The sequence below is a fragment of the Pleurodeles waltl genome, chromosome 11 (genome assembly GCF_031143425.1).
Source record: "Pleurodeles waltl isolate 20211129_DDA chromosome 11, aPleWal1.hap1.20221129, whole genome shotgun sequence".
In the NCBI taxonomy this organism is placed as follows: domain Eukaryota; kingdom Metazoa; phylum Chordata; class Amphibia; order Caudata; family Salamandridae; genus Pleurodeles; species Pleurodeles waltl.
Genome location: NC_090450.1, coordinates 681,042,708 through 681,058,358, shown reverse-complemented (window position 1 = coordinate 681,058,358; position 15,651 = coordinate 681,042,708). Strand labels below are relative to the sequence as shown.

Genomic DNA, 15,651 nt, shown 5'->3' with positions numbered 1-15,651 from the left:
ATGCTGGGTATCCCTGAACTGGTGTGTGTAAAAACAAGAGCACAATGCAAGGCACAGGGTGAAAAAGTAGAGCTGGAGTCTGGAAAAATGGACCAGCCTACCAAGAGAAAAGGAAAGTCAGTTGTGAAACCAACTGCAACACAGTCAGAAAAAGGGAACCTCTCTTCTCAGGAAGAAGTTCTGCCCTCTGAGGGAACTGAGCCTTTGGAGCTTGAACCTTATCAGGTTGAGCTCTTAGGCCCAGGGGGACCCTCAAGGGAGGAGCTGTGTAAGGGACAAGAAACCTGTCCCTCTCTTGAAGGCCTTAGGCAGCAAGCTGCTGAAGAGTCCAAGGGCAAGAAAAATGGAACACATAGGGTCTATTGGGAAGATGGACTCCTGTACACTGAGGCCAGAGACCCCAAACCTGGTACCACTAGGAGAGTGGTAGTGCCTCAGTCGTTCAGAGAGTTTATTCTGACCTTAGCCCATGATATTCCCCTTGCTGGGCATTTGGGACAAACCAAGACGTGGGAGAGGTTAGTCAACCACTTCTACTGGCCCAATATGTCCCAGAAGGTTAAGGAGTTTTGCCTCTCCTGCCCCACCTGTCAATCCAGTGGTAAGACAGGTGGGCACCCAAAGGCCCCCCTCATTCCACTTCCAGTGGTGGGGGTCCCCTTTGAAAGAGTGGGTGTGGACATAGTTGGTCCACTGGAACCTCCCACAGCCTCAGGAAATATGTACATCCTAGTAGTAGTGGATCATGCTACTAGGTATCCTGAAGCTATTCCCCTTAGGTCGACTACTGCCCCTGCAGTAGCCAAGGCCCTCATTGGTATCTTTACCAGAGTGGGTTTCCCTAAGGAGGTGGTGTCTGACAGAGGTACCAACTTCATGTCAGCATACCTAAAACACATGTGGAATGAGTGTGGAGTGACTTACAAATTCACTACACCATACCATCCACAAACTAATGGCTTAGTTGAGAGATTCAACAAGACATTAAAAGGCATGATCATGGGGCTCCCAGAAAAACTCAAAGGAGATGGGATGTCCTCTTGCCATGTCTGCTTTTTGCTTACAGAGAGGTGCCACAGAAGGGAGTAGGATTCTCACCCTTTGAACTTCTGTTTGGTCACCCTGTAAGGGGACCACTTGCTCTTGTTAAAGAAGGCTGGGAGAGACCTCTTCATGAGCCTAAACAAGACATAGTGGACTATGTACTTGGCCTTCGCTCTAGAATGGCAGAGTACATGGAAAAGGCAACCAAAAACCTTGAGGCCAGCCAACAGCTCCAGAAGTTTTGGTATGACCAAAAGGCTGCACTGGTTGAATTCCAACCAGGGCAGAAAGTCTGGGTTCTGGAGCCTGTGGCTCCCAGGGCACTCCAGGACAAATGGAGTGGCCCTTACCCAGTGCTAGAAAGGAAGAGTCAGGTCACCTACCTGGTGGACCTGGGCACAAGCAGGAGCCCCAAGAGGGTGATCCATGTGAACCGCCTTAAGCTCTTCCATGACAGGGCTGATGTGAATCTGTTGATGGTAACAGATGAGGATCAGGAGGCAGAGAGTGAACCTCTACCTGATCTTCTGTCATCAGACCCAAAAGATGGCTCAGTAGATGGAGTGATCTACTCAGACACCCTCTCTGGCCAACAGCAAGCTGATTGTAGGAGAGTCCTACAACAGTTTCCTGAACTCTTCTCCTTAACCCCTGGTCAGACACACCTGTGTACCCAGGATGTGGACACAGGAGACAGCATGCCTGTCAAAAACAAAATCTTTAGACAGTCTGACCATGTTAAGGAAAGCATCAAGGTGGAAGTCCACAAGATGCTGGAATTGGGAGTAATCGAGCGCTCTGACAGCCCCTGGGCTAGCCCAGTGGTCTTAGTCCCCAAACCTCACACCAAAGATGGAAAGAAAGAGATGAGGTTTTGTGTGGATTACAGAGGGCTCAATTCTGTCACCAAGACAGATGCTCATCCAATTCCTAGAGCTGATGAGCTCATAGACAAATTAGGTGCTGCCAAATTCTTAAGTACCTTTGACTTGACAGCAGGGTACTGGCAAATAAAAATGGCACCTGGAGCAAAAGAGAAAACAGCATTCTCCACACCTGATGGGCATTATCAGTTTACTGTTATGCCCTTTGGTTTAAAGAATGCCCCTGCCACCTTCCAAAGGTTGGTGAATCAAGTCCTTGCTGGCTTGGAGTCCTTTAGCACAGCTTATCTTGATGATATTGCTGTCTTTAGCTCCACCTGGCAGGATCACCTGGTCCACCTGAAGAAGGTTTTGAAGGCTCTGCAATCTGCAGGCCTCTCTATCAAGGCATCCAAATGCCAGATAGGGCAGGGAACTGTGGTTTACTTGGGCCACCTTGTAGGTGGAGGCCAAGTTCAGCCACTCCAACCCAAGATCCAGACTATTCTGGACTGGGTAGCTCCAAAAACCCAGACTCAAGTCAGGGCATTCCTTGGCTTGACTGGGTATTACAGGAGGTTTGTGAAGGGATATGGATCCATTGTGACAGCCCTCACTGAACTCACCTCCAAGAAAATGCCCAAGAAAGTGAACTGGACTGTGGAATGCCAACAGGCCTTTGCCACCCTGAAACAAGCAATGTGCTCAGCACCAGTTCTAAAAGCTCCAGATTATTCTAAGCAGTTCATTGTGCAGACAGATGCCTCTGAACATGGGATAGGGGCAGTTTTGTCCCAAACAAATGATGATGGCCTTGACCAGCCTGTTGCTTTCATTAGCAGGAGGTTACTCCCCAGGGAGCAGCGTTGGAGTGCCATTGAGAGGGAGGCCTTTGCTGTGGTTTGGTCCCTGAAGAAGCTGAGACCATACCTCTTTGGGACTCACTTCCTAGTTCAAACTGACCACAGACCTCTCAAATGGCTGATGCAAATGAAAGGTGAAAATCCTAAACTGTTGAGGTGTTCCATCTCCCTACAGGGAATGGACTTTATAGTGGAACACAGACCTGGGACTGCCCATGCCAATGCAGATGGCCTTTCCAGGTTCTTCCACTTAGAAAATGAAGACTCTCTTGGGAAAGGTTAGTCTCATCCTCTTTCGTTTGGGGGGGGGGTTGTGTAAGGAAATGCCTCCTTGGCATGGTTGCCCCCTGACTTTTTGCCTTTGCTGATGCTATGTTTACAATTGAAAGTGTGCTGAGGCCTGCTAACCAGGCCCCAGCACCAGTGTTCTTTCCCTAACCTGTACTTTTGTATCCACAATTGGCAGACCCTGGCATCCAGATAAGTCCCTTGTAACTGGTACTTCTAGTACCAAGGGCCCTGATGCCAAGGAAGGTCTCTAAGGGCTGCAGCATGTCTTGTGCCACCCTGGAGACCTCTCACTCAGCACAGACACACTGCTTGCCAGCTTGTGTGTGCTAGTGAGAACAAAACGAGTAAGTCGACATGGCACTCCCCTCAGGGTGCCATGCCAGCCTCTCACTGCCTATGCAAGTATAGGTCAGTCACCCCTCTAGCAGGCCTTACAGCCCTAAGGCAGGGTGCACTATACCATAGGTGAGGGTACCAGTGCATGAGCATGGTACCCCTACAGTGTCTAAACAAAACCTTAGACATTGTAAGTGCAGGGTAGCCATAAGAGTATACGGTCTGGGAGTTTGTCAAACACGAACTCCACAGCACCATAATGGCTACACTGAAAACTGGGAAGTTTGGTATCAAACTTCTCAGCACAATAAATGCACACTGATGCCAGTGTACATTTTATTGCAAAATACACCCCAGAGGGCACCTTAGAGGTGCCCCCTGAAACTTAACCGACTGTCTGTGTAGGCTGACTAGTTCCAGCAGCCTGCCACACTAGAGACATGTTGCTGGCCCCATGGGGAGAGTGCCTTTGTCACTCTGAGGCCAGTAACAAAGCCTGCCCTGGGTGGAGATGCTAACACCTCCCCCAGGCAGGAGCTGTGACACCTGGCGGTGAGCCTCAAAGGCTCACCCCTTTGTCACAGCCCAGCAGGGCACTCCAGCTTAGTGGAGTTGCCCGCCCCCTCCGGCCACGGCCCCCACTTTTGGCGGCAAGGCTGGAGGGAACAAAGAAAGCAACAAGGAGGAGTCACTGGCCAGTCAGGACAGCCCCTAAGGTGTCCTGAGCTGAGGTGACTCTAACTTTTAGAAATCCTCCATCTTGCAGATGGAGGATTCCCCCAATAGGGTTAGGATTGTGACCCCCTCCCCTTGGGAGGAGGCACAAAGAGGGTGTACCCACCCTCAGGGCTAGTAGCCATTGGCTACTAACCCCCCAGACCTAAACACGCCCTTAAATTTAGTATTTAAGGGCTACCCTGAACCCTAGAAAATTAGATTCCTGCAACAACAAGAAGAAGGACTGCCCAGCTGAAACCCCCTGCAGAGGAAGACCAGAAGACGACAACTGCCTTGGCTCCAGAAACTCACCGGCCTGTCTCCTGCCTTCCAAAGAACTCTGCTCCAGCGACGCTTTCCAAAGGGACCAGCGACCTCTGCATCCTCTGAGGACTGCCCTGCTTCGACGACGACAAGGAACTCCCGAGGACAGCGGACCTGCTCCAAAAAGACTGCAACTTTGTTTCAAGAAGCAGCTTTAAAGAACCCTGCAACTCCCCGCAAGAAGCGTGAGACTTGCAACACTGCACCCGGCGACCCCGACTCGGCTGGTGGAGAACCAACACCTCAGGGAGGACCCCCGGACTACTCTACGACTGTGAGTACCAAAACCTGTCCCCCCTGAGCCCCCACAGCGCCGCCTGCAGAGGGAATCCCGAGGCTTCCCCTGACCGCGACTCTCTGAAACCTAAGTCCCGACGCCTGGAAAAGACCCTGCACCCGCAGCCCCCAGGACCTGAAGGACCGGACTTTCACTGCAGAAGTGACCCCCAGGAGTCCCTCTCACTTGCCCAAGTGGAGGTTTCCCCGAGGAAGCCCCCCCTTGCCTGCCTGCAGCGCTGAAGAGATCCCTTGATCTCTCATTGACTTACATTGCGAACCCGACGCTTGTTCTAACACTGCACCCGGCCGCCCCCGCGCCGCTGAGGGTGAAATTTCTGTGTGGGCTTGTGTCCCCCCCCGGTGCCCTACAAAACCCCCCTGGTCTGCCCTCCGAAGACGCGGGTACTTACCTGCAAGCAGACCGGAACCGGGGCACCCCCTTCTCTCCATTATAGCCTATGCGTTTTGGGCACCACTTTGAACTCTGCACCTGACCGGCCCTGAGCTGCTGGTGTGGTAACTTTGGGGTTGCTCTGAACCCCCAACGGTGGGCTACCTTGGACCAAGAACTGAACCCTGTAAGTGTCTTACTTACCTGGTAAAACTAACAAAAACTTACCTCCCCCAGGAACTGTGAAAATTGCACTGTGTCCACTTTTGAAATAGCTATTTGTGAATAACTTGAAAAGTATACATGCAATTGAAATGATTCAAAGTTCCTAATGTACTTACCTGCAATACCTTTCAAACAAGATATTACATGTTAAATTTGAACCTGTGGTTCTTAAAATAAACTAAGAAAATATATTTTTCTATAACAAAACCTATTGGCTGGATTTGTCTCTGAGTGTGTGTACCTCATTTATTGTCTATGTGTATGTACAACAACTGCTTAACACTACTCCTTGGATAAGCCTACTGCTCGACCACACTACCACAAAATAGAGCATTAGTATTATCTCTTTTTACCACTATTTTACCTCTAATGGGAACCCTTGGACTCTGTGCATGCTATTCCTTACTTTGAAATAGCACATACAGAGCCAACTTCCTACAAGCAGCCTTTCACCCAGGAGGTGACTATTCTTTAAAGAAGTTTGCTGTTTATGTCTTTGGCCTGATCTAGAGCCCAGAAATAATCTAATGGTTCTGTTGTGAGCAGAGGATCCTGTTGTGCATCTGAACTGAAAGGAATGAAAAAGTGTGCCTGTGTTATTGAGGCCCTTTCCTTGGATCCAACATTTTATGTGTTTTTAAAATTTCCTTTTGCATGTGACTCAACGACTTGATTTGATTGGAGAGTTACCTAATTTGGTTCACTACTGAAATAATTGTGGACCCCCCTTTTGAATGCTGAGAGTACTAAAAATAATTTAGCTATTTTATATATTATCTCTGGCAAATTTATTTGCAAAATAGATGTTAACCTTTTCAAAGTTACATTTATACCGGGGGCTGCCCTCTTGTTTTTGTTCACCTCGCTGGGTAATTAGCAATCTTGAGAGACTTCTAAACTTCACAAGGCCTAATATTTTAATTTTAGATACCCTAATTTCGAAAAATGCATGACTGCCGATTTTATTACACTCTGAACGCACTCAGATTGGTAAGAATTAATCTCACATTTTTTCCTCCTTATATTTTTCAGGTGACCTAGTTTTGCCCTCAGCCTTTCAGACTACATTTAGTTGAGGCTGCACCATGTAGGAACTTTTTAGCTCACTGGGTGCCTTTGCACAGTAAGATCACTTTAGTAAATCGGGTCTATTTGTCATCCCAACCATCAAATTAAATAGGCCTGCAGTTTTGAACACTACTGTGGATGACTCAGTAGCCAGAATAGTTTATGCTCTTCTTCTAGGATCTATAGTTTTTCTATTAATTGAATACATGACTTATAAGGTTTCAATTCTACAGATGTGCTCATTCTTTAGCCAAGGGCACCTTGGGAAATACCAGCTGCAGTTCCTGGATGAGACCTGTCCTATAGTTCATTCGCAAGGTATTTTCCCAAAATGAAACCTGGCCAGGACAGGGCTTTCAGGTTTTAAAGATAAAGTAGGGAACTGTGTATGCTAATTTAGATGAGGAAGTGTAACTGCTTCTCTAGACTCGCCATCATCGCCTTCACTCTGTACATACCTATAATTTATTTTGAATTATACAGCATTTTAGTTAGGGATTTCATGTAGCTAAGTCAGCCACAGTAAATGCACCAGACAACCCCTCCCTGCAGACCTCTAAGAGTCTCTAGAATTCCTCTCCACCATCTCTCCTCAGTGCACTATCACTCACATGAATGCCATTCTGCCACAGAGATTCATTGTTAACTGGCATGTTTTGGCATTTTGTGCAGCAAAAAAATAGTCATTCTGTTGATGTCTTCCGAAAGGCTTAACAAATGAAACCTGTGGTCCACCAGCTCCAACAGCCATAGAGAGCCTACACTGAATTCTCCTCTGGATTTGACCCCCCTCACAACTCTGACCTTCCCCCCGTTACATGGGGGGGCCTTCCACTTGAGTACAATCAATGCTAAAGTTGTCAGTAACCTCTCACGTAGTCAAGATGATCTTAACTCTTGAGTTCTGTTTAGCTGTGCAGCACTTTGAATTCTAGGAGATTGTACCTTTTGACAGTGTCGGTGTTGTGGGGACAAACCACTACATTCAGTGAGAGAAGGTCAAAAACTGGAATCTGATACTTTTATTGCCTTGTAGGCAGTAGCCTTTATGAGGAACTCATAACTGTGCACCTCCCTTTTATCCACCATTGCCATTATCCACCCTCGCCATTATCCACCATTAGAAGTTGATTTACAGCCATTATCACATCTAGCCAATCTAACATTCAGCAGTGACATCCTGTTGGTAGCATCTCCAGCATTACAGCTGCAGTACATGTACATTTCCAAGAATAAAAAATACATTAAAAACGGATAAACTATGAATGAAGAAACGGTCTCACTTTTGGCAATATGAACCCAGGAGAAAAGTCAAGGCGTCTGGATTCTCCAGTTACAAGACTGAAAACAGCAACTTAAGATTCCTTCCCCACCTCATCAAATAATCATCTAAACCTCCCTTTCTTCCTCTGTGTCTGATTTTTATATACTTCACAGCTGGGTCCATGGGTTCCTCTCCCCAAGGACCAAGTGTGCCCAATATGGTTATCTTACATGAGGTGACCAACAGAGCGACAAAGCTCTACACTGTTTGAGTCCTCTGAATCTTTGAGACTCTTCTTCTATAGCACCACGCTTAGATCCTGCAACACCAAGCTCTACCATGCACACCTTATGTGCTCCATTTGCAGCCAAACCAGTGGGATGAAGGATAGAGAGGGTAACATTAGACATCTGTAGTCAGCTCAGTTCCCCCTCTGGGAAATGCCTCTATCAGATTTCTACATGGTGTTAGCAGCTGGTAAATGATAATGCTCTGAGTTTTACATCAGCAGTTCCTCCTGGAAAGTAGAGGATAAGACGGACCCAACTGACAAAAATCCATGTCAGACCTGTTCGCCATCCCGGAGTTAGCTACACCTGGGTATTATGGAAGTCCTTGGACAAATATCTTGAACTTCTGCAAGGTAAGCCCTAAAAGAATTGAATGATTACCTCAGACCAGGTTATTATTAACTCTTAAGACAGGATGCCGAATGCATCCCCCAGAGGTGGCAACTTCTGCAGTGGTTTGAATAGCGCCAACAATTTCTCTGAAGTTTTCTTAAAACAAGCAAAAGGCTCAGATGGAAACTGAATCAACAGTTTTCATCTGATAACTGAAAGACTCTCCCTTCTAAACAATGACTCTCTGAGTCTACTAGTTGTGATTAGAACATCAGTTGGAATGTAGGCAGGAGGAACAATTCAACCATTTCCCCTCGTCAGAAAGGATACCAAAAGATCTAGATATTGTCAATAATGGAATTTCTTTTTCAGATTTTTGTCCAACAGTCCAGCAAATGGAGACACTTTCTCATGAACAGACTGGCACACTAAGTACAATTACTCCTCCAGAAGTGCTGTGCATTGTGTGGCCAAACTCCAGGAGACCTGCTACTTCCTGGTCAGAAAAATGAGTCCAAGCCTGGACAATCTTCCCATTTTAACTGTTTATCACTTCTGGTGTATTTATCAAGGTCGAAAGTGATCAGGTCTTCAGCAAGGAAACTGAACGGTGGCCATAGACTTCCAGGATGCATACTTTGATATCCTGATAGCAGAGATTGCCGGATGTTCATGAGATGTGTTACAGGGAGTACGGTCTTCCTTTCAGTATAACATATATCCACTGAGCCCATGGCAGGGAAAGCTATTGCCCTGAGATGGAAGAACATCTTAGTAGAGCTGCATATGGACGACCAACGGGTCAGAGAGAGATTGCTAGTAAAACTTTGTTAGATCTTTCAGGCAACCCTTACCTCCTTCTGTATTTTGGCCTGTAGATCAACTCTTCCAATTCAATACTGCAACCTGTTCAAAGTAGGCAATATATGAGTGTCATACTCTACACAAAACTGGCAGAAGGGTCTCCTTTGGCGTACAAACTGTCTTACATGCTCATTAAGAATTGGATAACTGCCTTCCTCCTCCAGAGTACTTACCATAAAGACAGGCATTCTGCTACTGGTCTCTGGAACTAAACATCGCTCTGATGTTGGTGCTCTGCACGGGTGCCTAGGAATGAAACTGACCTGTTCTCAGGAGATACCCTCTAGAGTATGACTGTGTGCTACCTGACAACAGTCTGTCAGACATCTGGCAAGCTTGGGCAACTCAACATGCATCAGATTGTTGCCACCTAAACAAATTGCCCGAGCCTTTGTCCATAGAAAATACTCTGTTGCTAGACTCACTGGGTATGTTTACCTTGGCTTGTCTTCCCACCACCTGCTGGCCAAGGACATTGCCAAACTGAAACAATCTGAGATTAATACCAATTTTTCCCTAGTGGCTGACACATTTGTAGTATCCAAACCTGCTACATCATCTGATCTTGCAATCTCACAGAAGGTTTCTGCACATGTCAGACCTCACCAAAACGTCAGGCAGGATTCTCCAACCTCACCAAAACGTCAGGCAGGATTCTCCACTCCTCCCTTCCGTCTCTTAACTTGACTTTTTACACCCTGAGCACTTGAAGTGCTTCCACCTGAACCATCAGGTGACTGTATGAATAACCAAAAAGAGTGTATTTCCACTTTTTCATCATGCACCTTCTAATGGAAATGCTTCTGCATTTGATGCTTTCAGATACAGGTGAACTTTGGAAAGAAGAGATGGTGTTCCCAAATCATCCTTCATGAAGAAAAATGCACTTGGCTGCCATCCATACTTTTAGGAAAAGGCCGTCTCTGACGTATTTTCTTTACTATCCCTGTTATCAAAGATTCTATAAGGTCTCCCAGAAATCCTTTTCTGCAGTTGGAAGGCCTTCTTCTCACTGTGAGCTAAATAATGTCCGCTTCAAACTAATAGAACCTCGTTTTGAAGAAAGGTCTGTTCGTATGTTAGAGGTGAAGGGAGCTCTGAGCTATTACTTGAATAAGACCAAACACTTAGCATGATTTAAACAGTAGTGGTTCAAGTGTTGTGGTTCACATAGGTGGTACTTCGACAAAGTGGAACATGGCATATGGCGATGCAAGATACTATTCATAAACCCATCATAAGGCGAACTCACCCTTGCCTGTTAAGGCTCATTGTGCCCGAAAGAAAACCGCCATAGCAGTTTTGATGAGGAACGCATCCATTTATCTCCAGTCCAGACATTTATATATCAGCCACCTAGAAGTTGGATAATATGTCTGCTGAACACAATTGTATTAGTTCTGACTGATGAGGTGCTTTAGTGGTTCAGCCCTTGCTCTGTAAACTAGTAGCTTGATTTGAATACTACATTCCCTTCAGCGCTTTTGGACTCCACTTCCGAGAGAGTGTTGTGTTTCATGTTACTCTGTTCTGTTGTCTGTTTATGGGCATTGGAGAGAATCCCATGATGGGGAAGTATATATTAATTAGTTGCAATCCTAATTCTCTGTCAAATGCATTTTTTTCCAAATCCATAAACAACGCGCTCACCCTGCCCATATTCGAAAGCAAAGTCAGTTGTTTAGGAGTGTAAAGATCCTTTCTAAATGAATTGCCTTGTTGGTCCTGCAGTGCATGATAGGAAAGCTGACAGATTCTGTTGCTAAAGCTGCAACTTCAGTTTCTTTTTAGTCTTTGTTTTCTATTATGATGTACTGGAGAATTGACTTCCATGGTTCTTTGGGAGCATTATCCAAAAAAACAAAAAAAAGTCTAGCAGTGTTGACTCTCATAGGGATGTTTCTCTTTTTTTATTATTCATTTGTTTTCATATGAAAAAATACAAATAGTGATTCAGTGACGAATATGCACAGAAACATAATGCTTATATAGAATACTTGTGACAGAGAACTAGGATTACAAGTAAGTACGATATCCATCTCTCTGCTCTGTCTCTTTCTGGAAACAGCTATGTGCCAGGAGTTATGTACAGTTTTCTTGCTGCATTATTGCACTTTGGTTCATTTATGTCTTCCACTTAAGCTGAACCCAGTAAAGCTTTGGAAACAATTTTAATTCCTGCCAATTATGTTTTTTTATTTATTTATTGATGTTTCGATAATTATTGATTTTTGTATTTATTTATAGAGCAAAAAGATTTGGATATGGAGATTGAGTTTGATGTGCACTTCGGAATTGCACACACCCGGTGGGCCACTCATGGAGAACCAAATCCAGTCAATTCCCATCCTCAACGCTCTGACAAGAACAATGGTGAGTGTACCCTAAGATGTAGGGAAAGGGAGAGGTCGGTGGTAGGATACTCCTGTGTAAGAATAGAGAGCTGTGTGAGAACTCTTTGCTAAGACCTTTTTGCAACATAGTATTTGAGTTGGTATAATTACACATGTATTTATGGACTCTTTTTGTAAGTTAGAAATGTCTAAAATATTTCTGTTTGATGAATCCTATATGGTTTGAAGAATGGACTGGTTTGGGTCAGTGTATTAGGCTTCTGTTATATGTTTTCACATCATTCCCTCTCAATTACGAGGTTGTGTATTGGCTCAAGATATTCCAGTTTGCGTTTATTGTCCTATCTATGGCCTGGAATTACTATTTGTGGGTTTTGTTTCATTACCAAATGTCACTTTATATTTCACTATTTCTATTGGGTTGTGAAGGAGTACATCCTCTGTTAAGCAAAACTTACTCCTGGTCCTTCCTCCACCCCACCCGCCTCAATATCTCCCACCATTCTGATGTCTTCTCCCTTTCAGGATGGGATGTAAACACTGAGTGATCATTCAGGGGGTTCTGTAGTACAGTCTGCAGCACTCTGAGCCCATCAGCATGCCCTTGAGCAAGAAGTCCAGTAAATCTCCCATTTCCTATTTGTCTCAACTTATGTCTTCCAGATGTTGTGCTATCTTTTCCATCCTTTTCACCTTAGTTGTGGTACAAGTCTGATCTGTCGGAGCAAGGAAACAATTTGCCCTACTTGGTCACAAACATCTCAACCACCTGATTTGCCTCTAAGAGCAGATGTTTGCTCAAACTTATGCCACCATACCCCGACCTCCCCTTCCCTATGGTTTGCAGCACTCTCTTGGGGAAAGTCTCAACAAGACTCTTTGCAGTGGATTGATCTCTGACTAATGTTATTTGCATGATATCTTTCAGTTCACAGAAGCTCCTGATTGTGGTCTAATCTCAGAGTAAATTGAATCCTATCTGGTGTTTAGTACTATCTACACATTATCAATAAATTGGCTATCTATATAGTATAATTGAATTAGGTTCCCTCTCGCTAACCACCATCACATTTTTATATAGGAGATGCACAAGGGTCATTTGGTCTTCCTGCGAGGGTGATCTTGCTCAATTAATTTCCCATGCCTCTGCAGGCTCCATGTTTTGGGATTCTTTGTTTCTAATAAGATATGAAAATTTGGTGTGTCAGTAGATTGCATGAGTTTCTCAAAACACGTTAGGGCCCTGATAGTAAGCGCTCGTACTCTCTGTGTATAACCCAATGTTTTAGTTGTGTCGAATAGTAGAATTCCTACTTGCCTAACTTCTTAATTTGTTCGAGGTGTTTTGTGTGTCCTTTGTTTAACATTTTGCTTAGCTTCAGTCATCTGCCGTCAACCCATATGAAAATGCTTTTCTGTATAGGCCAAGGTGAAAGTTGCAGTTAACAAAAAGGGGTTTAAAAGGTAGGGAGAAGGGGGCTGAGGGTTCGCTTGTGAGGTCCTTTGTGAATTTATATGCGTCCCTGACCTTCAAAGTCTCCCCAAGTACTATGAAGGCTGTGGCTGATACCCATCTGTCTTGTGTCCTTATCCACTGACGTTTCCAGATTGAGTGCCCTTGTTGCAGGTGGTCCAAAAAGCACATCTTATTACTTTTTTCAATTAATCCCATATACAGCCGTTACAAAAGGGTTTCAAACAGGTTTGCTCAAAAGGCATTAGCTCACCTTCTGTGACCAGTTTCTTTTTCAGGTTGTCTTGATTGTGCTTGTTCATAAGTGTGTGGTTGAACAATTCATCAGAAGATTTATAATGTCCTAGATCAGTTGTCAAGGTTTTCATGGAAGATCTAATAAAGGCTATTCCCTTTGTTTCTTCATAGTTATTTCTACTTGAAGCCTACCTTCAGTTTTATGAGCCATGCAAAGGAATTGTAATGTAGTGGTCAAGCTGTTTACTATGGATCCAGATGGCCCTTGATCTGATGTTGGCTTGTTGGCTTGCCATTCTTAGCAATTCACTTTCCACATTGTACTTCATTTCCCTTATCTGCCCACTTAAAACAACTGTTAGGTACTATATAACAAGTCCTTGTCTACATGTTTTTTGTTAAATGAAGCTTATTGCATTGTCGGAAATACAGTCTCTGGCAGCTGAATTGTTGCATTACAACAACGATGCAGCAAATGAGATGTCTTGATGTAGATCACATAATTGGTCCTACAGAAACAAATTTGAGCACTGCAGAGGTGGTTGACAATTCTCTCAATCTTGCTTCTTGCTTTCAGAAGCAAAATGTGTATGCATCGTATTTTCATGTGGAAAGCATGTGTGGGAGCAGATTTCCCCAGTAACATTTGGTATGCAGCTTTATAGTTTGAGACTAAAGAAAACTGTTCTCCATAAACGTTTGCTGCTTTCATTCAAATAGAACTTACTTGCTGCCTCTAATATTTCTTTGAGCATTTTATAGTTACCATGTTTCTAAACATTTATTCCTTCCTTTGAGTAAAACAAGTCTGTTTATTTTCTAGAATTTATTGTAATTCACAATGGGATCACCACAAACTATAAGGATTTAAAGAAATTTCTGGTAAGCCATACACTATTGGCATCAAATATTAAGATTGCATTCTAAACTTTATTGTTGTGTAAATATCGTTCAGGTTTGTAACTTTGCTGAATGCCCTGAAAAATTAATTCAGCAGAGCTGAAATATTGGTTTATGATCATGAGATATACAGAGTGAGGTAATAAACATTGCTGTTGACCGTTGTACCCAGACCTCAATAAATATAAAACCATAGACTGTGAAACATCCTGAACGAGATGATCAGAGCTAGTCTAGAGGTTAGTATACTGTGGCTGTAATGTGGCAAACTTTGGACATCTTAATCTATGGGAGTGTCTGCATATAACACCCAGCCAAGGTTCCAGTCTAATTGTTAAGACTTACAACTCACCATGTTAATAAAACCCTATGAAAATCATAGAGGACAATTCAGACTTCTAAATGGATATTTATGGGGAGAGAGAGAGAGAGAGAGAGAGAGAGAGGGGATAGAAGACTGTTGGAACAATCTCTTCAGTTCAACAAAACTGCCGTTCTTTCAAGGCACATGCCACTTTGTATGCTGCCTACGACAAAAGAGCAATGGAGTATTAGAAAGTTATTTTGAAAGTAGTACTATTTGGGAAACTTGTTTTGCTACATTTCAGGTAGGTTGTGCAGTTGTTAACTTTTGGTTTCTGATTTATAGTTGTTACTGCAGATTCCTCACTTAAAGATTACTGCTACCGGAAGTTTTCTATATCCAGTTGTCCCAAACCCTGATAGTTAGCGCCATGTGGCTCCGCATTTACTTCGTACCATCCCAGAAGTCATAACATGGTGCTGAATGGAAACATCAACCCTGCATGCTGATATCAGTGCATTTCTTTCTGAGCCCTTTGATGTGGATCTGGAGCACTGCTCCCAACTCGGTTTTTTGACAACTTTCAAAATGTTACAGGGACAATGTCTTGCCCCGAAACAACAGGAATCCTATTTTGCAGGGAATGCAGGTACCAGAAGTTGGCCACAGGCATTTGAGTTTTATATAGCACAGATGAGATCCGAGGGTATCAGAGTGTTGTACATCAGAACATGTTCAACAAATAACACGTATAATAATAAGAGCACCTGAATCGAATCAAAGCAAGTCAAAGGTTGAGCTTGATGGAGGAAAAATAACAGGGAAGGTGTATAAGGAAATCTAGGAGTTAAGGTCATGTCTTGATGGGCGATTGATGTTCTGCTAGTTCAGATGTTGTTTGAGGAGGAGGTCCTCTAACTGTCTGTTGAAACTCAGGAATGGTGAGTTTGTCCTGATATGTACTGGAATGGAGTTCCAGATTTTTGATGCGTTGCTCGAGGAGGAGCGTGTCTTTTTTTTTGGGGGGGGGGGGGCTTTCAGCAGAATGAGGAGTAGGGTGTGGTAGCTCCTTAGGTTTCTTGTCTAATCTGCCTTCTTAAGTTTTGAGGCAAGGTAAGCTGTTTTCCCAGTGTGAATGGCTTTGAGTGCGAAAAGCATTTTTTGAAGCTGCAAAGAGCTTCAATTGGGAGTCAATTCAGTTCTTTAAGGGCAGGGGAGATGTGGGCATAT

The 15,651-nt window shown here is 44.2% G+C and overlaps 1 protein-coding gene across 2 annotated transcripts in view; it reads left to right on the top strand.

Annotated features, from left to right (window-relative positions):
* The window catches only part of LOC138265964 (glutamine--fructose-6-phosphate aminotransferase [isomerizing] 1), a 220,860-nt gene that overhangs the window by 32,129 nt on the left and 173,080 nt on the right, over positions 1–15,651 (top strand). For both annotated transcript variants that reach the window (XM_069214187.1, XM_069214186.1), the window contains exons 4-5: positions 11,400–11,525; positions 14,041–14,099. In XM_069214187.1, the coding sequence (XP_069070288.1) occupies positions 11,400–11,525; positions 14,041–14,099 (185 nt within the window). The remainder of the gene's footprint in view (positions 1–11,399; positions 11,526–14,040; positions 14,100–15,651) is intronic.